Source organism: Manis javanica, chromosome 6 (assembly GCF_040802235.1).
Source record: "Manis javanica isolate MJ-LG chromosome 6, MJ_LKY, whole genome shotgun sequence".
NCBI lineage: Eukaryota > Metazoa > Chordata > Mammalia > Pholidota > Manidae > Manis > Manis javanica.
The window spans coordinates 31,121,102-31,146,006 of record NC_133161.1 but is presented as its reverse complement, the minus strand read 5'-3'; the positions used below and the strand labels follow the sequence as shown (position 1 = coordinate 31,146,006).

The following is a 24,905-nucleotide window of genomic DNA, read 5'->3' as shown; positions in this document are numbered from 1 at the left end:
CATAAATGATATATCTGATAAGAAGTTGACAGACAAGATATATAAACAGTTCACATACCTCCTCACCCAAAAAGCAAATAACCCGATTAAAAAATGGGCAGAGGATCTGAACAGACACTCCTTCAAAGAAAAAATTCAGATGGCCAACAGGCACATGAAAAGATGCTTCATTCACATCGCTAATTATTAAGGAACTGCAAATTAAAACCACAATGAGATATTACCTCACACCAGTTAGGAATGTCAACATACAAAAGACAAGCAACAACAAATGCTGGCAAGGATGTGGAGAAAGGGGAACCCTCCTACACTGTTGGTGGGAATGTAAATTAATTCAACCATTGTGGAAAGCAGTATGGAGGTTCTGCAAAAAACTCAAAATAGAAATACCATTTGACCCAGGAATTTCACTCCTAGGAATTTACTCTAAGAAAACAGGATCACAGATTCAAAAAGAGTTATGCACCCCTATCTTTATCACAGCACTATTTACAATAGCCAAGATATGGAAGCAACCTAAGTGTCCATCAGTAGATGAATGGATAAAGAAGATGTGGTACATATATACAATGGAATATTTCTCAGCCATAAAAAGAAAACAAATCCTACCATTTGCCACAACATGGATAGAGCTAGAGGTTATTGTGCTCAGTGAAATAAGCCAGGTGGAGAAAGACAAGTACCAAATGATTTCACTCATCTGTGGAGTATAAGAACAAAGCAAAAACTGAAGGAATAAAGCAGCAACAGACTCACAGAACCCAAGAATGGACTAGCAGTTACTAAAGGAAAGGGGCTGGGGAGGGTGGGTGGGAAGGGAGTGATAAGGTGATTAAGGGGTATTATGTTTAGTGCACATAATATAGGGGGGGCACGGAGAAAGAGGTATAGCATAGAGAAGAGAAGTAGTAATTCTATAGCATCTTACTATGCTGATGGACAGTGACTGTAATGGGGTATGTGGTGGGGACTTGTTAATAGGGGGGAATGTAGTAACAATGCTACTTATGTGAAACCTGAGCATAAGATTGTATATCAGTGGTAACTTAATAAAAAAGTCATTAGAAAAAACAAAAGAGTATTTTACTCTGCATTGACATAGTACCTTATCATTTACCCTGGCTATGTAATTCAGTCTCAAAAACTCTCTAAAACTCTCTAGCTTTTACTGCTTGGAAAAAAAAAACTTCAAAGGATTATATAACTCAAGTTTATCAGTATAACAGCCTTCCCTATAGAATGACTCAATTTACCACCTGCCACTTTTTTCAGATGCAAACAAAAACAGAAAAACAAGTTGATCAAATACAAACAGTAAAAAATGAAATATAACTACTGGAGACAGATTTAATAATGACTGAAAATGTGGGAAGATGATCAAGATAGACACAGCTATTCCTTAGCTATTGTGTCCTAGTCTATTTCAGAAATCTGCATTATTCCCTTAGATCATGGAACAGTCACACATGCTTCAGCATGTTCTCATCCAGAAGATGAAAATATCCTAATCACAGAAAAGTATACATGTTTCTGTACTTGGTATGAAATTAGCAAGAAGAAGAAAGCATTAGAAAACCAATGATGCTCTTCTACATTATCATAATTGCTATTCATTGAGTTCTTAGAAGTCTTGCAGGATTTACTTCTGTTTATAATTACCTGTAGTCAATTGGGAGGGAATAGGAAATGAATAATTAGGAGGCACCTAACAAACAATTTCTGTGTAGCTTCAATTTCTGTATAGCTTTTGATACCTACAAATGACTACAGGTGTGTGGGAAATGTTCTGGGAATTCACAGCATTTAAAATGAAACAAAGAATCCAGGAATGACACCCAGCTCTAGAAAAATCATTAATTTCCTTAATGTTGCTTTTGGAGCAGAGGCATGGTAAGAGACAGGGGTTAGGAGTCAGACAGAAAATGGCTTATTTATTCTCTTAGTCTGTTTCTCCCCTCTAAAGTGGGCTACCATCACTGATTTCACAGAGAGGACAGGAGGTAATACATATGAAGTGCCTGGCACCTAATAAAAACCCAACAATGGTTGTCCATTCCATCTCCAGTCTGCTAGAATCAGCAGCAATCCTCAGGACCCCAGAGCATCATCAGTCAAATGCAATTACCTCTTTTCTTGATTTCAGTTTGTCTACTGCCTAACTCACAATCATGGGTTAGAGGAAAAAGGTTGTAGAGAAGAAATTATTTTATTTTAAAAGGAGTGAACCACCTCCCTCTTCTTCACTTTTTGATGTCTGTGAACAGAGGCGGTAGTAAACAGACTTAATTCAGGCAAAATTTAAAATAATGCCACTGAAAATTGAAGATTTAACATAATAAGGAATGCACTACCTAAATGTGTAGAGATGCAGGGAACAGACTAGTAAACTGAAAGATAAGTGTTGTTTATAATAATGTATGGGTCTAATTTTTATCATGCCATTCCTACACCCTTAAAGAGTCTCTTTTAAAAATAATACTTCTAATAAAAATTAAGACATTTTCAAAATTCCTAAACCCTCCTTGGGGGGCAAGGGTAGTTTTGCTGTCAAACATGTTGTCCGGATGACACCTGACAAGTCACTTTTTTATCTCCAAGATGCTGTCACCACTAACCACCCAGAACCCACTGTGGTGGTGATTTTCCCACTTGCCTTAAACTGGCTGTGAAGAGAATTTAATAAAGAAGATGAGCCTTAGTTTCTCTCTAGCCCTCTCTCACTTGAGGAGTTTGAGTTCTACCCTGGGGGATAAACAGGCAACGCCCATTTTTTGAGACAGAAAGCCAGTGACCAAGATCTGTCCTATAACTTTCAAAGTGTGAAGAGGAGAAAGTTCAAGGAGAAATCTTTCTACTAAGACAGACTAAGATCCAACTGTAAATATTTTTTCTAGCACCTACTGTGTGCTAGACCCTGGGTTAGACATAGTATCTTGTGTAATCCTTACAATTCAAGCAAATGGATGATTGTGCATTAAGGCCAAAGGGATGTGACATTAGAGCATCCACCCAATCCCATTTACCTAGGGATTTAAAGTCCACCTTAAAGACAGAATGGCTGCAACACCTGACATCAGCACACGGATGCTCCTTTCCCCCTAACTTGGTGAGCCTCAACCTCTACTGGGCATAAAAATTACTGCTCAGGCTTGAATATACGAAACCATGTCTGATGTACTTTATGCATAAGCTCAGAGCTTCCCAAGCGTTTATAACCTGCAATATTTTAACCATTAAAACCTAATGCCCAAGGGAGCTGCAGCCCAGCTTCGATACAGGTAAGGAGCCTAGCAGCCTTTGACACCAAGGAGAACTCTGTCCATGGTCTATTTTCCATAGCAGAATTTCATGAGACGGCTTCAGGACTGTTGAAGAGCTTGTCAACTCCAGCATTTTATTTTTGTAGGGAGTAATTATGTGAACATAAACTCTGCAACAGTCTGCTTAAAACAAGCCAACATGGATGTACTAGAGCAGAACAAATGCAGACACTGTTGAAACACTTAACATTCTTGCCAGGTCCGTTTCAGTACTATGTGAAACAACCTTCTGCTACTTTACCCAACCCTATGTAAAAAAAAGTTAAGAAGGAATTTGATTTTATAGCAGATAGGCCTTTAGAAGTATTTGGTAATTTTAAGGTCTGAATGAAGAGGGCTTTTAATGATAAAAATTCATTTAACTCAAAAACCTAAACTGAACTGAGGTGAACTGGACTGGGAAAACAACGCAAGACAGAATTTCGCCTTTCAAAAAATTTCTTAGATGTGTAACACCTTAACTAAAAACATAATCAGCTCATCCTAACCATTTGGAAAAAAGCACTGCTCATGGACAGCTAGTGACAAAGTGATGAGAAAGCATATTTTCCATGCCTTCTTAAAGGTCCTTAATTATAAGCATCTGAAATACTCATATTTCTTAGACAGCCACTATGACATTCTGCCCTCACTCTGGCTTTCCTGCAAGCTCAGGACTGCCTAGCAGCTACGATGATCTTTGTAATTTTTTCCCTTGAAAATGGTGATAAATTTTAGATATTTACATTTAACAAATTAAAACTTTCAATGCAAAAAATAAAAAGCAATATAATTGCTATTACAGCGATCTAGAAAATGCACATCAAATCACTGCATTCTCGAGCTTAAACACTTCAGTGGCTACGCACATTGGATTAGGATGAAATCCAATCTTACCATGTGTGACCTTCACCCTCCAGCATGGTCTGGCCCCAGACAAGCTCTGCATCAGATCTTGTGCCATCCCTCTCTTATTCTCCGACTTCTCATGGTTCCTATAAATTGTCAAGCTCCTTCTTCTCTCAGGGCCTTTGCATACGCTGTTGCCTTTGCCTGAATACTCTGATCCCAACTGAGTCGAGATATCCCTCCTTCAAGTCTCAGAAGGTCTTACTTCCTCAGAGAAGCCTTTCATGACCAGTCTAAGTATACCAACCTTCCCCTTTTCTGATTCAATCTAGAGTAATTTCACGACTCTGTTTTCTTCCACCATTATAATTAGTACTTAGATGTTTCTGTTCCTTTGTTTCCATGTCAATCTCTCCCACTGAAATCTAAGATCCAAAAGAAAGAAATCATGCCCCTTGTTCACCACCTCAAGACATAAACACCTTTTGATGAATGGATGGATGCATCTATGTCCTCACCTTCTTTCCTCACCCTGTCTCAAATACCATTTCAAACACAGGATACAGCCTTTTCTTTCTTTCTTCAATTGTTCAACACCTCTTCTGCATTTGACTCAGAAAACTGGAAGGCAAAAGTTGAAACCTCTACATTTTTCCTTCCAAAATAACTACAACCAAAGGGAAGTACTACTTCAGACCCTTGTTTCTTCTTATAATCAAGACTCAGAATTAATGATAAACATGGTAAAGGAAATGCCTACAAGAACCCAGGACTTGCAGCTTAGCCACTGACTGTTAAGATGAGGTGGTTAAAATGTTATCAAAATGCTCCGAAGGAACACCTGTATTCTCAGATCATTCTAATTGTAGAATCTTCAAAGCCTACAAAAATATACTCCTGGTTTCATCCCATTTGTAACTCTGAGTCCATCTCACACCCAAGAGGGATCAAATAGTGTATCACTGAGCTGAGAGAGCCTCATCTTTAGTTTGTTCTTCTCGCAGGTGTCAAGAAAATGTTGCTTGAGTTACTTCAGTTGCTTCTTAAATGGGAGTGATAAACACTTTGATTTCATAGCATCATCATCTTCATTTCTTAATACATAAAAAAGCATTATTTTGCCTGGTATTCTTCTATCCCCCCCCTTTTACTAATAGCAAATGTTCATCAGAGAAAATGAAGTTCCTCAGAAGTAAAGAATCAAAGTTGATATTTCCTGTGTTTATCCTACAGGACAAAATAACATGACATTAAAAAATTACCAGCTTTTTATATTGCATGAAAACTGATTTGCTTGCAGAAACAACACAACGTCTGGTGAACTCTCTTCTTCCTTTCTCTAAACTAGAACAAAGGCTTCATCTCAGCAGACAGGAAAGGAAACAATTTATGTTTTCATGAATTCAGCTCTGCTCAGCAAATTAATTCATTCATTAATTAAAATGAACAGCACAAAAAAGGTATGTTTTGGTAAATCAATTGCCTGCAGTCATAAAAGAATTTTTATAATACAAAAGGCTGCATGTTTTACTTAGCTGAAACCAGAATGTTATTCTTTTATCATTACTTAGCAGACATGTCACGTGAGGAAAACCCTTAAATACCCTGCGGTACACCAGTAGCTGCTTTCAAAACTAGAGTGGAAACATTATTCTATTTAATTATTTTATTTAAAGTGATTGTCTTTGTTCCATGTAAAGATACCAGCACTGAGCAATAGAAACAAAGGTTTTTTAATTTGAAAAATAAAGCATTTAAGCCCTGCCTAGAAAACTATAATGCAATTTTAATTAATATGTGGTGTGTTTTGAAAGAATCACAAAATGACCCAAAGTGAGCATTTTGAGATCAATACTTAGCTTTGAGGGAAAACAGTTCAGAGAAAATCATTGCATCACAATGAAACGTATTTGATTTTGAGTTCTTACATTTTTTTTTATCAGATATAGTTTTAAAGGTAGCATTTCCTTGACCAGTATTGCTTTACAGCAGTATTTCCCAAATGGGGGAACAGTGTGCCCCACAGGGAAACCTTTTTGTCTGTCTGCACTGGGGAGGTGCTACTGGCATCTGGTAAGCAGAAAAGGCCAGGGCTGCTAAGCACCCTAAGTGCACAGGAGAGCCCCTCTCCCTACAACACCAGCAGCGGACACCCAGTCCCAAATGTTAGCAGTGCTGCAGCTCAGAAAATTTGCTTTATAAGCAAAACCATTAAAAACACTTAAAAAAAAATTGAGTTCTGAAAACGCTCCACATCCGTAATCATCAGGGAAATGCAAATTAAAACCATGATGAGCTATCACCTCACGCCAGTTAGGATGGCCAACATCCAAAAGACTAGGAACAACAAATGCTGGTGAGGATGTGGAGAAAGGGGAACCCTCCCACACTGCTGGTGGGAACGTAAATTAGTTCAACCATTGTGGAAAGCAGTATGGAGGTTCCTCAAAAACTCAAAATAGAAATACCATTTGACCCAGGAATTCCACTTCTAGGAATTTACCTGAAGAAAGCAATATCTCAGATTCAAAAAGACACATGCACCCCTATGTTTATTGAAGCACTATTTACAATATAGCCAATATATGGAAGCAACCTAAGTGTCCATCAGTAGATGAATGGATAAAGAAGATGTGGTACATATACACAATGGAGTATTATTCAGCCATAAGAAGAAAACAAATCCTACCATTTGCAACAACATGGATGGAGCCAGAGGGTATGTTGCTCAGTGAAATAAGTCAGGCGGAGAAAGACAAGTACCAAATGATTTCACTCATTTTTGGATCATAACAGCAAAGAAAAACTGAAGGAACAAAATAGCAGCAGACTCACAGACTCCAAGATGGGACTAGCAATTACCAAATTAAAGGAGTTGCAGAGGGTGGGTGGAGAGGGAGGGAGAAGGGGATTAAAGGGCATTATGATTGGCACACATGTGGTGGGGGGTCATGGGGAAGACAGTGTAGCACAGAGAGGACAAGTAGTGATTCTATAGCATCTTACTACGCTGATGGACAGTGACTGCAATGGCGGGGGTGAGGACTTGATAATATGAGTGAATGTTGAAACCACAATGCTGTTCATGCGAAACCTTCACAAAATTGTGTATCAATGATACTAAAAAAAAAAAAAATTGAGCTCTGAAACCAATGAACAAGTCAGGTTTCCAAAAAGGAAGGTCATGCTAGGCAAAATCTGAACAACTTAAGTCACAGCCAGAGAAAAGCAAAACTTAGATCCAAATGACACTACTCAGAACAATTAATTTTAAATATATAAAGTCAAGATACCCAATTTTCTAAATGGACACAATTTTGGCACAATCATAAACCTCTACTATATTCATTTCAAACTATTATTTTTATGCCTGGTACATCACAGGTACTCAACAAATATTTGAGGGAAGCAAAGAAAAGAAGGGTCTATCTTCTTCTACCACACTCCAGGACATTTTATAAGATAACACTGAACCAACATAATAGACTGCATTAGGTTGTTAGATGTCCTCCAAAGTCCTCCCATCCTCTATAGTTCTAGAAGGTAGCCAGCTAGTCAGAGTCATTTCCCAGTCTCCTATGCAGCAAGATGTGTCCACAGAAGTTCTCACCAAAGCATACATATGCACTGCTTAGAAGTTGCTTATCCTGCATTTTCTCTCTTGCCTCCTTTACCATAGGTTGGGGTGTGGAGGTGGCACTGACCTAGCTTCAACCACACAGGTGAGGCTAATTCTCTAAGGAGACCAGTACGATAGAAATAACCTGGGTTGTTGAATGACCACTTCATATAGAGTGGCCTCTCCAGCAGAGATCACTCAACTCCAGAATGGTGTGTGAGAAATAAACTTATATTATCTATCATACTTTGGGTCTCTTTGTTACAGTCTCTTATACATGGTAAGTCTATAATTAGATATCCCCTATGATACAAGTGTTATAAATGCATTCTACCTGAAGAAATGTGAAACTGGCTAATATTTTTTAAAGTTTCAGTGCAAATAATATCTGAAAAACTGAGTTATAGAATCACTCTATAGTGACTCTAGGATGGGGGAAGAACTACCACGTCTATAATACTGTTCATTCTCATTTATCCAATGTAAAAGGCCAAAGAAGGCATACAAGATACCTGGAGCTTAATTACCCAAGGCATTCATTGTTTCAGTGATATAATATTTACATAAACTCATGCTAATGATAGCAGACTGGACCCTGTAAAACATAGGTTCAAACACAATTCTGACTCTTAAAATTTTATTAGAGCATTTTAATCTTATCGCCCTCTCTTTGACTAAGATACCAATAAAACTACTAGTACCTGGATAGAAAAAGAAGTGAAGTTTAGTAGATTTCACAAACTGAACAATTAGCATTGAATGGAGTTCTGGATATTCAAACTTTGAATATTCAATTAAATATAATTCAAAGGCTTTCTGTCTACCTTAGTTTTCATAAAATGTATCTGCTTCTCCTTGGGCACATTCTCTGTTAAACTCCCAAGTATTTTCCTCTAGACTTCATTTGACATACATATTTATTCAAAGATTTGTTTGTACTTACTGTGAATAAGGGCAATCATTGAGAAAATATCTCTTATGTAATTCAATTAAAATATATTTCAGTTAAGCAGGTTTATGCAATTCATATTTTACATGTAATATTTTCTTTTCAAAAAATAATTTTCCCCAGTAAAAATGTCTTGAATATCACATCTGTTCTAAAGCTATGGACTTTTACTGGTAAATATTTTTACCTTAAACATATGAAAATAGTAAAAATACCCAGAAATATGTTGGAATTTCATACCATCCTTGCTCCAAAATCATATTTATAAATTGTTCTGTAAAGTCCATTACCATTAATTCAATGATCTATGCAATGTTTTATCATAATTTGAAAATAAAAAGTATCAGGATGGCATGACTAAAAAAGTAAAACAGCTTGGTCTGAAATATCTTTTTAAAGTTTTTAAAATTCTGAAGGATTTAAATATCTCACAACAGGATCATTTCTAAATATTAATAAAGTTCAGGGTAAAATTAGTCATTTTTATATCTGAAGAAAATCACAATTTATATATTAAATTTCAAAATATTTACTATATTAGAAAAACATTACTTTTGACTGATTAATAACAAAAATGTACTTCTCTCCCTTGAGTAGCAACATATTGATAACTAATTGAATAGAGTTTGACTTTTAATTTAGGACTAAGTTTATCTTATAATATGAAATAAAAATAAAAGTTTCACATTCTCTCTCCTTCCCAATTTCTTTCTGGGATGTTAGCCAACCAATAAGTTATAGTCTATTATTAAAGGAAAGGCAACTAAATGATACATCTGAACCCAAGTAAATATTTCACTAGTTCCAGTGAATGCCCCCAAGGGAAATAGTTAATCAGTAAATCACCACAGTGAATCTAAGACAGCTATGACAGGATAATAAAAATGACATTATTAACTATTCTTAAAAACATAATCATCTAAATGAATCAATCACAATTCTCAATTTTAAACAATGACAAAAAAGCTTTAAGAATCTCCAAACACACCAAGTTCATGCATGCCACCATTTTGACCTGAGATAAGTCATGATTTCTTTGGGCTTCTTTCTGTTTAATTTTTATCTATAAGCAAAGGAAACTGGTATTAGCCTTTGGTTGTCCATAGGGGCAAGATCCTAGGAGGCACTTTGGAAATAGGTGAGAGAACATTTTTGGTTTTCACAGTGATTGGCACTTTAGGGGTAGGGGTGTGGAGCACATCTAGGAACAGTCCCAGGCTCCCTGCAACTTTCAAACATTCCCCTGTTCATTCCTTTTATCAGAACCTTCAGTATGATGATCTGAGCCTAAGTTACTCCTTTTTACATATAAACAAGCTGTTTTAATTGTTTTAACAAACACTGAATTTGCCAGAGGTTCAACTCCCATGTAAATGTGTACTTTTGTTTGCAACTTTACCAAGAGTCATTTACCATTTCAGAAAAATCACTTCACCCAGGCAAATCCACTCACTGTATCTGAATCAACAATATGGCCTGGATTCTTCTGCAATGACTGCATTCATGGCAAGGTGAAGCTATGGTTTTTAACAGCCACTTACTTTGTCAAGTCTTCCAGTGTAGTTATGCCTGAGCATTTATACACTGAAATTCATAATATCTTATTGTAAATTACTGTCTGATTACTCTGTATCACAATTAGGGCAATGCATTGGTTATTTTTAACATAACCTACTTGTCCATAAATTTCATTGCAGGACGGTAAAATAGTAATACAGAACATTTCATGAAAATGAAACACTAGATCTGATAGTGATGCAAACCACTGACCGAGAATATCACATAAGGCTCCTTGCAACTCCAGCATTCCTTGATGAAAAACTTTCAGTTTGGCAAGCCTTGATCATCAGCAAGCCTTTACCTCTACTCTTATGTTTGAAAGTAGTGCAGTTAAGTTAAAAAGAGAAATGTAGGTGGTTACTAAAGTAGTACATAAAAGCAAACTCCAAAATATTTTCAAATATTTGTGAGTAGTGGGAGATGCCACAGTGCTAATGCCTTTAGCAGGTTAACAAAGAGGGACAGACAAAACACCTAAGGTTGAACTGGAGCCTTCACATCCATTTGGTCTCAAGAGGCTACACTACTGAACTCACAGGTCACTGGGCCCCTGCTCTCTCCTTGGGCTGAGGGTCACTTAGTTAGGGATACACTGCATTAGCACTCCTTCCACAAAGTTCATTCAAGAAAACACACACTGGCAAGTAATGCAAATATTCCAAATGTGGAACAGGATGAATACCTCTCCCAACCACGCTGTAAACAAGTCCACTTAGCAAAGCTTGTCATTCAAATAGCCACTCCTTCAACTCCATATTGGCTTACAGATGGTCATTCTCTGTCACCAGACTGAAGAATAATCATTATCCCCACTGTACCAATCTCCAGTTTGTGAAAATGAATTGGCAACTTAAGGAACTACCATCCCTTCCCCACATGATGGATTCTCAGTGTGTCTATCTTCTTCATTATGTCTGACCATCCACCATTATTAGCTCTTCCCCAACCACACCAACACCTATTGGAGACAGCTTTTCGACATTCCATAGATTTGCATGTGTTAAACTCCATAAGACAAAGTTTGAGGAAATAATCCCAGATGAAAAAAGACATCCATATTCACATATAATAAATATGTCCATCTTAGCTATATGACCAAGAACTAGAGAACACTTGATTACACACAAAGTATTAAATATAAAAGAAAAGGAAAAAAAAGCCTGAAGTTTGGGTCACATACAAAAACAAGTGCAAGACTGGAAATAATTAGAAAATTCTGCATCAAGAAAGTTAAAGATTTTTTTAAAAAACAACAAAACTTTGAGGTATTTATATATTTGAAGATACATAAATTCTCAAATTATGAAAATTTCAAAGTTACAATCAGATGAAAAAGTAATAAAACTAAAACTATTGAAGATTATATTTTTGTATATATAGATATATAGCTTTTAACTTACAAGTTTCTGAAAATAAGAATTCATTTACACTACACAGGAAGGAAAAAGCTCTTATCAGCAATATTGTTTATATAAATCATTCTCATTTTTCCTCACTGACCTTGCATACTTGTAGGATATCAAATTACTAATTTTCTGAAAACTTATGTCTTTGATCAAATAAACATAAAAGGATTTCAGAAGCAATACTGCTTCACTCTCAAGTTCCCATATTATACTGTTTGCTGTCTGTACCCATCATTTCAAAGACCATCTGACTTCAGAGTTTTGGGTTTAATAAGTTATATGTTGGTGTTCAGGGTGAGGGGCAAGTATTAACCTGATGTAACATTTTAAATCTACATGATTCTAAAATTAAGGAAAATAAGTTTTGTCATTGACCTTTTGAAAAAAGAAAACGACACAGCAATGGGCCTCAGCCCTAGAAGGTTCTTACCCGCAGGGCTTCAATGACAAGGTCTCTGGCCTCGAGCTCCCCTTCCATTACGCTGAGGAGCATCCGAAGCTCCGATTTGCTGAGGGTGTCCACATCAAACTCTTTTTTCTGTAACACAAATTTTTTAAAAGCAATGAAGAACTACTCTTAGGAACAGTATACACACCCTAAAGGTATGTGATGGGTCATGTCTACCCCAGTGGCTCAACCAATCCCAGAAGCACTGGGGCCCTGCTCTGCCCTGACCTTCTAGGAGGAGGGCTAAATGCCATAAGGCCCATATCCCAAATCCTCCCTGAAGGAGATCTATTTTCCCAGCCTGCCTACATGCCTGGATTCAGAACTTCTTAATATTGCAGCACAAATAACCAGTCCCTGAAGTCTGTATCAAAATAGGACATGTATGCTGGGGAAAAGTGGTGAGGGTGGCTAAGGAAGTACGGGAATATATTCCTAGAAGGGCCCCAGTGTAAAGGCTCCTGGGAGGTTACTGTTAATTCTAGGACATCCAATAATAACAGGTCATGTTTACAGAACACTCTTCAGCAGAGGCAACCAGCTGGCAGCCTACGGTCAGATCTGGCCCACAGATGTGTTACTTGGGCTACAAAGTGTTTTGTATTTTCACTCAGTCATCATTTGAAAAAACCTGAAGATGTCACCAAAAACTCCAGGTCTCTGACTTCTCTTCAAAATGCAGATGACTGGGTAAGCCCAGGGGCACATTCCTGCAGAGCAACAATCCACAGAGTCAAGCAGGGCAGCTCCCTGAGAGGGAACAGGCTCCTTACTTTGCTGCCCCCCTTCCATCCCCCAGCACACTCACACAGACATGCGTGGCCAGCATTGTACTTTCGAGAGACCTGGCCCACCTCCCGCGTACTCCTGGTGCGCTGAGCGGTCAGTTGAGTCAGACCCTGCCGTATGTTTTTCTTTCTCATGTGATGCCTCTGTAGCTCCCTGACATTCCAAAGGCAGGCTGAGGTTGGAATAAATAAGCCTTCCAGAGTCCCAGCTACAGCAGAAGGCATATGCCCCATGGCCTTGGGGGTGAGAATCCTCACCCATTACTTTTCCAGCCCCGCTGTCTTCTCCTCTGTCTTCCTTCCTTGGTGACTGCATCCAATCTCACCACCTTCAGTCCCACTGGTACACCACCGATTCCCAGTACTGCTGTCCCCAAACCTGCCTTCCTTCCTCACACGTGTTACAGCAGGTGTTCTGACAGCCACCTCACACAGGGAGCTGTGGAAGGATGAGTCAGCACGGCCACAGGGGCTCCCTCCACAACCCGCACTTCTGTGGTACTCTTCTGTGGAGACTCACTGACAAACCCAAGCACTGTAAGAAGGAGGGGGACACACGGTCACCCCCAAATGTCTCGGAACCCCCAAAACCTCAGAAGCCATTCTTAAGGACATTCCAAAACATTACTTCACTTTTACATAGCACCCACTGGTATCCAAAGTATTCACAAAGAATCAAATTTAATCTGTAAGACAGTGTCACCTCTACTTTTCAGGTAAGAAAACCACAACTCAGAAAAGCTGGATAATGTACCCAGTTCGTGCAACCAGGACATGGCCAACTATAATGACGTGCTGTGACTTGTCTGCACACTTCATCAGCACAATGCCAACATCTAGAGATGAGACATGGTGCCATGCTACCCACCCGCTAATGGAACTAGTTTGGTGCCTATGTACCTGATCCCACACTATCCCTGTGATGACACAAAAGTAAACACAGGAAGCCCATAAATGATTCCAGAGGCTTTCAAACAGGCTTGACCACAACTAGTCACTTTTTAGTGTCAAAAGAACCTTCTGGAGGAAGATAATAAAATCAAGGGGAAAGAGAACAGACCTAGCTGGCTCTCCAAAGAAAAGTTTTAAAACGATCTTCCTCTTAAAGTCATTTATTTTTTGCTCATACATTGGAGCAGTTATTTAGAAAGGCAGGGGGTAAGGATGGCAAAAAAGAATAACCTATATCAACTTTACGGATGCATAGTTCTCAGAGGTCCTGGCTTAGAAGGTTAATTTAGGGATATTCCCCGTGAGCAGTAAAATCCAACATGCCAGGGCTCAGATTCTGCTCCACCACGCTATGGTATTGCACAGGTCTTCAACCCGGTTGTTTCCGAACTCAGGCACAGAGCTCATTTGGATTCCTCGGTAACACCCACCACTGGGCTCCACCCCTGGAGCTTCTGATCGGGTAGGTCGGAGGTGGGACCTGGGAATCTGCTTTTCTAACAAGCAAATGCTGCCGCTCCTCGGCCAAGGACTACACTTGGAGAAGCATTTCTATAAGTTATCTGAGTCTGTTTTCTCATCTATGTAATAAAAATCTTAACATCTACCCTGCAAAATTCTTGTGAGCATTAAACAAAAGTGTACAAATGAAGTAAGTGCTAAATAAAGACGGGTGATTGTTATTACTAAAGCTGAGAGCACCCAGATGTTTTACGTAGGGAAGAGGGGACTATTGGCTATAAACCTATTTCTTTGAAAATCTACCAGCCCAAGTTCAATAAACTCAATTGACTATGATGAAAGACAGATTCTTTTACCCTGTTTTTTACCACTGAGATGGGAAAATGGGAGAAAAATCTACAATTCTTATGTGCTTTAGAGGGTAATATTTTATTAATACTGCTTCTGGTGGTTTTAAAGATTTTAATTAATTGTATATTTTATTGTCCTTGTTTCCCTGAAGCTTTGGAAGCAAATCACTCCATATAAAAAACTAATAAGTTATATATAAAAGACATTGCCAAGATTCTGATTCATATTCGAGACAGGAGAGCTTGCCCTGTTTCCACTGTCATCTATGTCACACGTGACCTGCAATCAACACTTGTTTTTTAATGTATCACCATCAATGAAAAGGGAATTCATTAAAATAAAAAACACTGTTACAAGGGTTCTTTCTAAACTATAGATTACATTGCACAGAATGTTAAAAAAACCTCCCTCATCAAAATGTATTGTGACATATTTTAAATATGTAGTATGTCTATATGCCTGCTGCTCCCTCCCCTACACCTCTCACTCCTGTTTTCTCACTAAAACACTACTACTTCTTGGCCTTCAATAATAAAAATATTGAATAATATTTTCAAATTGTCATCCTCCAATGCTTGATGTTTCCATCCGCTATTCTGGCAACACAGAGTAAAGGAAAATACACAAAAATATGTTAGAGGTCCTAAGACCCCAGATATGTTACAAATAAACTCAAAGTCTTGGTATTTTTAGAAAAATAAAGAAGCCCACTGGCAAAAATCCCCATAAAAAACAGTCTTACTGTTTCATACGAAATGGCATTTATCTGACTTGATGCACATATGGTACAAAAGAACTTAGATACAGAAAAGTAAGTATTGAGATTTTTTTGGTCTAAGAGGAAAATACTTGTTCTAAATCTTATATTTTTTAAACCACTTTATTGAGGTATGATTGTCATACAAAATGCTGTACATGTTTAAGGTACACAAGTTGATGAGTTTGGAGATATGTATATACCCATGAAAACCATGACCACAATCTATATCATTAATAAATCCATTACCTTCAAAAGTTTCGTCCCATGCTTTTCTTGGATAAATTTTGTATTTTAAAAGAGTACCTTGACTATCTAATTTTCAAAAGAAGACACAAGACAGGATAGATTCAGATGCCACCACTGACATAAGAAATAAGGATCTCCCTCAGGGCACCAGCGGAAACACGATGCCCACCCTCAAAAAAAAAAAACAAAAAAACACAGCCAGAATGTTCACAGACTAAGCTTCATCGTGACTGCATTTGCTTTTTCATTTCACAAAGAAAAATCCAAATCATTTTTCAGTGATGCTGAGGCACTAAAATTAAAAAGGGCCTGCTTGATTTCAACTCCACAGGCCCCTCCCCTGCTTGTCAGGTTTGATGTTTGCCAGGAAAACTACTCGAGAAAAGAGCTTCTTAACACCTAGTTTTAAAAATCTGGCACAAGCATCTTAAACTAATCCAGGGTCTGGTCATCAAACAGAGAGCAAGCCTTCTCTGGGACATGAACAAATGTAGGTAGGAAAGAGGCGTCAACCTCAAACTCTTCCTGTTCAATAAAGCAATTTTCAACAGCTCTGCATTACTTGGGATGGGCATGGGGAGGACACTTCTCACACAGGCTCTGAGAGGAAGGGAAGGAGAAAGAAGACAAAATAGAACCGGGCTGAATTACGTCACCTTAAATTGCCAGAACGGAACAGGCCAATACCAGTGTCCTCCACCAAAATCTCCACACCCACCTCACCCCATAAATCTAAAATACTAGGTTTATGTAGGAAATTCTGCAGTCACAGCCAAATAGGGCAGGAGGACCCTTACGTCCTTTAGGAATTGACGGAGTCAGCACATTGATGGTTGCCAAAAAACTTTAGAAGATATTATGAGTCACAGTGGCAGAAGCGATCCTCAGACCTTCGTGCAAACACATCAGTTACGGTGAGAATCAGTTATGGAGCAAACACAAAGCTGGACACGTTCTCTCGCTCTTCCCAAGAACGCCAAGAGCATATCCTCCAGTTTCAGATCTACTGGGCTGTGCATACATTTGATCAATGAATTTACCACCTAGGGTAGCGGGAAGGTGAGGTGCCTGAGTAGAGATGCACTAGAAGGACCTTATTTCTCCTCTTTGGATCTCAGATTTCTCAGCAGTAAAATGAGAATGTTGTACTAAGTGCTTTCTAAACATCTCTTTCAACTCCTAAATGTCCTGATTTCACCTACCATCAGGGTACCTGGGTTACTGGACTTAAGGAATTTAGGTCATTCTATGAAGCCTGTAAGAAATATTGGAGGGAAATTGATTTTGCTTATTTGCTCTGAAGTTTCAGAAAAATATTTCCTCTCAGTTTAATGGTGCATGCTAATAATTAATAATGCATTTAGACTCATGCAAGCAAGATTTATGCTGTGGGGATGAATGAGAAAGACTGTGAAGAAGGAAAAGTGATGAAACTCATCTTGAAATTTCAAAGAGAAAATAAAAATTTGAAGACTATCAGTAACAAGAAAGCATGTAAATCTAACTGTGCAGATACATGGAACACTTAAAATGTTATGAAAATGTGAATTTAGCCAATCATAAGGATTTTCATGAAAACTACATACTCTCATGTTCTAAAGTTATTTCAAATCTCTGAAGTTTCATCTTGCTTTGAGATTATTCTTCCTGCTTTCTCTCTACAGAGAGGAAGGTATGTTCCTGATAGGGTTTGCATGCCTCTGATTCTGTTCTTCCTAATCCTTTCTCCTCTACTTCATCTGAATCCCATCTTTCTTTAGGATACAGCTCAAATCCTACTTTCGTATGTCTTTCCAGACTCCAGAACTCTCTCCTCTCCATTCAGTCTTAGAATTTGTTCTACTACTTCAAGTGGCACTTAATCACATCCTGCCTTGTATATTTCCTCATATCAAACTTACTTACCTACATTAATATCCATTCTCTCACCTACTAGATGTGTCAGAACAGCAAAAGTATGACATACTCACATGCTTTTACCTGACATGTATCCTCCCCACCTTTGTTTTCAAATGCCTATTTCACCCAATGTACATACAAAGCATGTAAATGATGTGTACATGATACACCAGTCTCATTAAGACACAGTGTCAGGGCCCACTCTAGGAGCAACTAAGTAACTGGTCAATCATTTCCATTCACTGCTTCAATAACCATTTAGAGTAAACTTGGTGTGTGGCTTTAAAGCAAGATACTGAGGGGTTGGGGTTAGCTCTCCTGGCTCTGTACCTCAAACCTACCACACTGCCTGGGGTCTTGCCTGCAAGACAAGCAACTCAGTGTTGCTTGGAAGGAGGTAAAACTGAAAAGGTAATCTAGTATCAGGAAGGAAACATGGTAATGGATGTAACTAATTATAAGTACAGTTATACAGGACTGAAAAGAGGAAAAGTGACTCACTTACGGGTGGCAGCCTCTGATAATCAAGCACAACTACCTCCCTCCTTTTCATCCTTTTAGATCTCCTCTCTATCTCCATTTCCTCTTTGGAATAAAAGGACTATATTACAGATAAGACAAATGTCTATTTCATCCTCTCAGCTTTTCAATGTTCCATCAGCCCTACATGGCACATAGATCAATCATCTCCACATGTGAGCTGGCATCCAGATCCAGTTATTGTCCCTTAAGAACCTTATAATGCATTGGAGAATATCATCTTGATTATCTGTAGGTGGCAAACGGCAGCACACTGGTTTTCCCATGCAGAGGCTGAGACATAGACTGCTAAATGATTTAGCTACAAAGCTGTTTTGTGGAAGAATGCAGGCCATTGGAATCATCCTGTTGTCTTTTTAGTGAAATATAAATAGTTAAAACCAAAACATTTACAAACTAGCATCCATTCCACATTGCAATGTTAACTTGGTTATACTGTACTTACTAGAATAAGCTTCTAAATCAATCCTCAACCTATTTGGTTATTTACTGACAATTTATGCCAAGAGAGCAATTTTTTTCCCCTAAAATCAGGATTTCTATGTGTATGGCATCATATTGTACAGTACATTAATAGCATGATCTAACAAATTTTTAAAATCTTTGCTATCAAGGTTATCCTCATTATCATCATCTCTCTTGTAACTGTTCTCCATTTCTTTACCTAATTGTCAAAGACAAAAGACAAGTTTCCTTTTCCATGTTGCATAAGACCTGCAAAGGAGCTCCTATAGAGAAGAATGCAATCAAGTGCATTCAAATAAAGTCTCCTTCTAAAGCAATACTCAGACCTGCTTAGGTGGCAAAGTCTGTGGGGGCAGAGGGGGAGAAACTGCTCCATCCCTCCTAGGCTTGTTCAAAGTTGAATTCTAGTCCCACATTTCTGGACATTTGCAGGCTATTCCAAAGCCTTGCCTACCTTCTTCCTGCCCATGCTTTCCTTTTATTCCTTTTTCCTGTTTCCAAGCTTCCTGCATTTTTGTCTTGACACCCTTCTCCATCATTCCCTCCTTCACACTCAAGTGGGGGATTTGGTCTTGGCTCTACTATTATAAGAATTCAGGAAGGGTGGGGTGCAGTTACCACCCCACCACCATATTCCCAGCCTCAACCATTACCCGGAAGCTAGAAAACCTAAAGGGAAAACTAACAGTGTTAGAAATTAAACTTTTTTAAAGATCTGAAACATCACTGACAAAAGAACTTGGAAAGGGACAATACACAAACAAAAATCAGGAAAGAATCAGGGTCATCTTTCTGAAACAAGAGGAGTTCTATAATATCTATAATTTTAATTATTACAAATCACAAGCCTATAATTTCATAATAATCTGGTAACACAGAAAGTAAAATTTCCAATTAACCAATCAACTAAGTATATGACATAGCTTCTTGGTGAGTGGCAATTTTTTTATTCAATAAATAGCAGTGAAACACTACCATGTGCCTGGCCCTATGCTTAACCTTTGCTTTCTTTTATAAACAAAACCCACACAGCTCTTCTTGAGGAAGGGGGCTGCTTTCTCCCAGCCATGGCCTTGCTGTCTATATGATCAACAGCAGGTATCTGTAAATGGCTGAGTCAGTCCTAAATCTGTAAAACATTTTCTCACCTCATAAAGTTACATGAAATACAAGAGGATAGAATCAACTAGAAATGTAGCATATACATGGATTCAATCAGAGAGGACAAGTACCTTTTTCTAAGACAAAATTGCTCCTGTGAGAAATACAGCAAGATTACAATACCAACAACAATAATAAAGTTAAAAATAAAATGGTGTAAACAGATATATACAACCTATTAAGAAGAAAAAAAGTGAAAAGCATCACATTGAAAACAGCTTTATTCTAATCTGGGGGAATATTTTATTCTAATTTCTCAGCTTCTAAACTATTTTTCTAAAGCACATAGTTGAGATTGAAACCACTACGCTCATCTATGAAAGCCCCTTGTAAGTGCCCCAGGCCCCCCTCAAGGAATCTTAGCCACGTATGCACATACCTTCCTGCAGTCTCCCTGTCCAAGTGCTTCCTGGATCTCAAGGCCCAGCCTGAATATCATCCTGTGAAATGTTGTCAGATCCTTTCACTAGGGACCCTCTCCATGATTCTTCCTCCCTAATGCAAATTATTGGACCTCTCATGGCACCATCATCTCTGATTTGATTCCTTGGAATAGTTCCGTTTTTACCACTAGAATGTATTACTTTAAGGCAGCAAAGATGTTACCTATGCTGTCTCTGTCTTGGTGTTTGGTAATACATGTTAAATCTAGATTACTTCCCACTTAAAAATTATGCTGTGAAGCTTTCAGTATTCTGTAACTGCCATATCTGCAATTTAGTTTCTTTTTTAAAAGAGAGCTTAGCAAAATGAGTTAAGAAGAGTCTTTTCCTGCATTTACATTCAGTACTATCACCTGTAAACAAAAATTCAAGGTGACAGCTGTTAATTTGTTTAACATTACTGTTGTGCGTGTAACATAATCCTTGTCCAAACTTTTTCCTTGTCATCATCAACATGACAACAAAATTTATATCTTCTTTTTGCGTACTAGCTGCTCCAGAAAAGCCCAGAATGACAAGAATGTTGGTCAGTTTCCCCGAACATAGCTCTGAAAAGAGCTCCATTTTCTCTTCACTCTTAGATTCTTTGGTGACAATAAAAAGCAGGAAGATTTCTGTTTTCCATACTGCCCTACCCATTAGGAGTTTTTTTCAGAGTTGAAATAGCAATATAGCTTATAAAAGTCATCACATTTGGCTAGGCACTGAAAATAACCCAGGTTTCCCAGCATGGTTCACAGAAGACTATTAATATGATCTTACTGAATAATGTAGCTGTTACCCAGCTTTACACTTGGATGCTTTCAGGATTTAAACAGCTAAGAGCAAGGATCACAAACTAAATTTAAAACACTCCACTGAAAATCATATTAAGTTGAAAACTATAAATTAAACTTGTCTCTAGGCAACAATCTAAACAGTTAAAACGTAGTGAAAACACTCACTTTCAAAAATAGCCTACTGCTTTAGGTCTCCATTGACTCATTACTGCCAAGTGTACATATAAAAATGCATAATATGTAAACCAATTTGAAGTGAAATAAATCTCTTAAATGCAAAAAAGAATTCCTTGCTAAAAACAAAAATGTAAGTCCTCAGTTTCCAGGAACCCAAAATGCATACAAATGCCTTTGATTTTTAATCATTAGAAAAGGAACAGTAACAGTGACAAATGTCATTCCTTTATCTTTTAATTTAAAAGTCAGTCTATAGATCAAGTCGCTGATAGGAGAGGACCATTCCTCGATCAGTGGAAACTATCTGTAAAAGTAAAACAAAGTGCCCAGTTTACTGAAGAAGCCACCATGAAAATGTTACCAAAAAGTCAAATTACTCAAGAAAAACTATTCGATTAAGAATTCTTGTTGCATATCCTCAGAACTCAAGTGCAAATGATTTGTTATTCTACAGAAATGACAAAGAAGATTCACTTTCACAGATTTTCCATGTTTATCCCATTATATGATGATCAAATTCCCACCTACCTGAAATAAAATTCAGACTCTTGAAAATGTTAAAAAGCAGAAAGGGAACACTGGCCTTGTTACAACAAAATTCTGCCTGGCATCCAAGGTTCTGTTTACAATCTAACCAAATAAAACTGTACTGTACGTAAGCTACAGACCCTACGTCAGATGCTGTGTTTGGTTTAATCCTTAGGTGATTAAGATACGGAGGGTAGTAGAAAGAAGCCCATTCTGAGTCCTTTAGACAAACAGATTCAGCCTTGCTGGGAAACAAAAAACAAACACACAGCCCTTTTTCTGTTTCCTCTCACTCCTCTTCCCTTACCATCTCTTGGGGATGAAGGTAGCCAGTGATTTCAACTTCCCAGAAAGGCTTGTTGTCTTAATACCTAGCTTCCTTACTGCACCTCACAGAAGGAAACTGATTCACTGCATCACAAGTAGGCAAGTCTCATTTGAAACCTTAAGAAAGTTCGCATTTCACATGCAAAGAATGAAAAATCAGTTTTCCTATAAGTTTGACATCCAAACTTGCCGGTTTCACATGTGGAAATCAGCGGCCCTCCGCCTCCTCCTCTGTTTTTCCTTCTCTCCTTGTTTCTTTTCCTTCCCAGGCTCAGCTCCTCTCATCTCCTCCCCGCACACCTCGCCTCTCCCTCTCCAGAAAGCCCTACCTCTAAACAGAGGGAGGAACTGAAGGCTGACTTGGCTATTGACACCTGCGCTCCCCTCTGCTGCCCCAGCACTGACTCTGCTCAGTTCACGGGAAGAACGGAGGGGCGTCCACGCTCCGCTCACTACATTCCCCTGGAATCTCCGGCCGCAGTGGCGGGACCGCGCTGACAAGGGTTGGGCGCTCCCTGAGCTGCCGTTCTTTGCACACGCTTGCAGCTCCTGGGAAGCTGCTTTTCCCAAACTCCGAGAACGTTTCCACCCAGGAAATGTGGGGCTGGAAACCGTCATTGAGTCTCTGTGCACCGGATATGCTGGGGGTCAAAGTGGGGACCAACAATGGGTGCAAGCTGCTCAGCTTCTAGACCCCAGGGAAGGAGAACAATGTGTTGACACCAGGTGCTGAACCTCCACCTCGCCTGGGTTTCTTCTCGGGAAGAACGATGACCACCCCTCTCCAGCCGCCCCAGCCCCCACACGACCACAACCACCACCAGCCCCAAGTGATGGGGCAGCAGGCAGCCAGGACCCAAAGTGCCGGCGCTCGGCCGCAGCAGTGCGCACAGCCGGGCGCGGGGCCTCTCCCAGGGGGCCTCGGCAGCGAGCACACAATGGGCATCCCCACACCTGCTCGGCCACGGCCCGCCTCTCCCTAGCTGCCCGCCGGGTCCGCGGAGAGGTGCCAGGCACCCCCGAGGCGCGCGCCCACAACCACGCGCGCAGCAGGAGGCGAACAATGGGGGGTCAAGTTCGCCAGGAAACACACCCCAGCCCCCGCCCCTGGCCAAACCCGACCGCAGCGGAGGGAGCGGGAGCAGGGGTGGCACCGGACACACGCGGGGAGCCCCGAAACCGGACGGATCCGCCCGGCTTTCCGCGGGACTCGGTAAGCACAGGATGGACCCCCAGTCCGAGCGGCCGCCTGGCTCCCCTCGACCGCGCCGCCAATGTGAGGGCACCGCGGGCAGGGGACATCCCGGGGAGGAGCGCCCTGGGGCGCGAGCCGGCCCCGGCCGGCACCCCGGCTCGCGTCTGCACCCTCCCCGCGCCGCCCCGGGACTTCGGTTACCGCGGTCTCCGTCGTGGCCCCCGCCGGGTTCTCCGGGGCGCGGGAGAAATCGGGCTCGCAGCTCGCGCCGTCCGTCGCCATCTTCCTGCTCTAGCGGATCCGAATGCGAGCTCGGAGCAGCGGCTCGGGGTTCAGCCCTCTCGGCGCGGGCGGCGCTTAACCCGCTGCGGTCCGGGGCCGCGGGCGCTCGCAGCCCGGCCGCCGCGCTCCTCCTCCCCTCGCCCGCCCCCGCCGCCTTAACCCGCGGCGCGCCGGAGCGCAGCCCGGCCCCGCCCCGCCGCCCGCGGGGTGCGAGCAGTGGACGCCCGCGCGCAGTGGGGGCTCAAAGCCCGGCGAGACGGGGACACAGAGCCCCCAGGCGATTAGCGCGGCCCGGCCCCCAGCTAGCCGGTGGCGCGCGGACCGACCTAACGTCAGGCCTCCGGAATCTGAATTCTCCGTGAGGCTGGGGACATCCTTCACTTCAGCCCCCTCTGCCCCACCGCTAGGATTCACAAAAGGCACCCCATTCTTTTTTTCTTAAATTCGAGGGATGTTTTTTTTGCAAGACCGCTGCCAGGGAGTTTTACCCTCGTGGTGTATACATATCTGGCTTTGTTTTATTCTATCGTTGCCTCTCGTTCTTCTCCAAAAACTGTCAACTGTCAGATCAAAATGTGTCTTGCTGCACCCTGACCTTAGGCCGCTAACTTTCTACACAATCTCTTAAAAAAAAAAAAAAATGATCAGGGCCCTGTTTTGTTCTTTGACCCAAATCCGAGATACTGTCTCAAGGGCTAACCAAGAAATGTTAAGTGCCATTGCTTGTAAAAGGAAGCTCTCTACTTTCAAGATCATTTAAAACCATTACCTCATGTGTTGGAAATAAACACATCAAAAATAAACAATGAAACTTTCCTAAATATTGATTTTATGGGAATTACAGGTCCTCAGAAGATACTTCACGATATGAGGAGGCCCCAAATCTAAGTTTTCCCTTCCCGTATCTGATTGAGTTCCTTCTCTTTCCTACGAGTTCCCAAGATGTGAAGATCTACGAGCTTATCAAGACCATATGGTACAGGTTTCCCAAATCACCGGATCCCAAAAATGTGTTGAAAGCACAAAATCAAATGAAGGCATTCAAGCTGTGCCGCAAAGTAAAATCAAATCACAACCAATCCTGGACTTGAAATTCTGGAAGATGAATGACTGGAATGTTCAGTCCAGAGGTTACGGATCAAAGCTCATTTTTTTAAATGGCAGACTGTAATGAAAGGTTTTGGCACTTTAATTGCTTCACTTCCAAATTTGAGAAAATCTTTTGTAACAGGCCCCCAAAGGAGTTAATTAATAAATTGTAAAAAAAAAAAAAGTTCCTTCCCAGATGAGGTCTACATTAAAAAAGAACTTTCACATGGAACCCTGGGGTTAAGGGTCACAGGTTTAGAAATCACCTTCAGGTTTTCCTGTAACCAGAAGTGTTCATTTACTTGTTTTCTTTAACTTTACTGAGAGAGCTA

The 24,905-nt window shown here is 40.1% G+C and overlaps 1 protein-coding gene across 3 annotated transcripts in view; it reads right to left on the bottom strand.

The window, feature by feature from the left end:
- CTTNBP2 (cortactin binding protein 2) overlaps positions 1 to 23,620 on the bottom strand; it is a 143,705-nt gene extending 120,085 nt beyond the window's left edge. Inside the window, exons 1-2 of one of the 3 annotated variants that reach the window (XM_017681129.3) lie at positions 23,404 to 23,620; positions 12,113 to 12,220 (exon numbers count right to left, since the gene is read on the bottom strand). In XM_017681129.3, coding sequence (XP_017536618.3) covers positions 12,113 to 12,220; positions 23,404 to 23,484 — 189 coding nt within the window. In that variant the 5' untranslated portion in view covers positions 23,485 to 23,620. The remainder of the gene's footprint in view (positions 1 to 12,112; positions 12,221 to 23,403) is intronic. The other 2 variants (XM_017681127.3, XM_037023425.2) reach the window with 2 other exon arrangements.
- Positions 23,621 to 24,905: the final 1,285 nt, after the last annotated feature.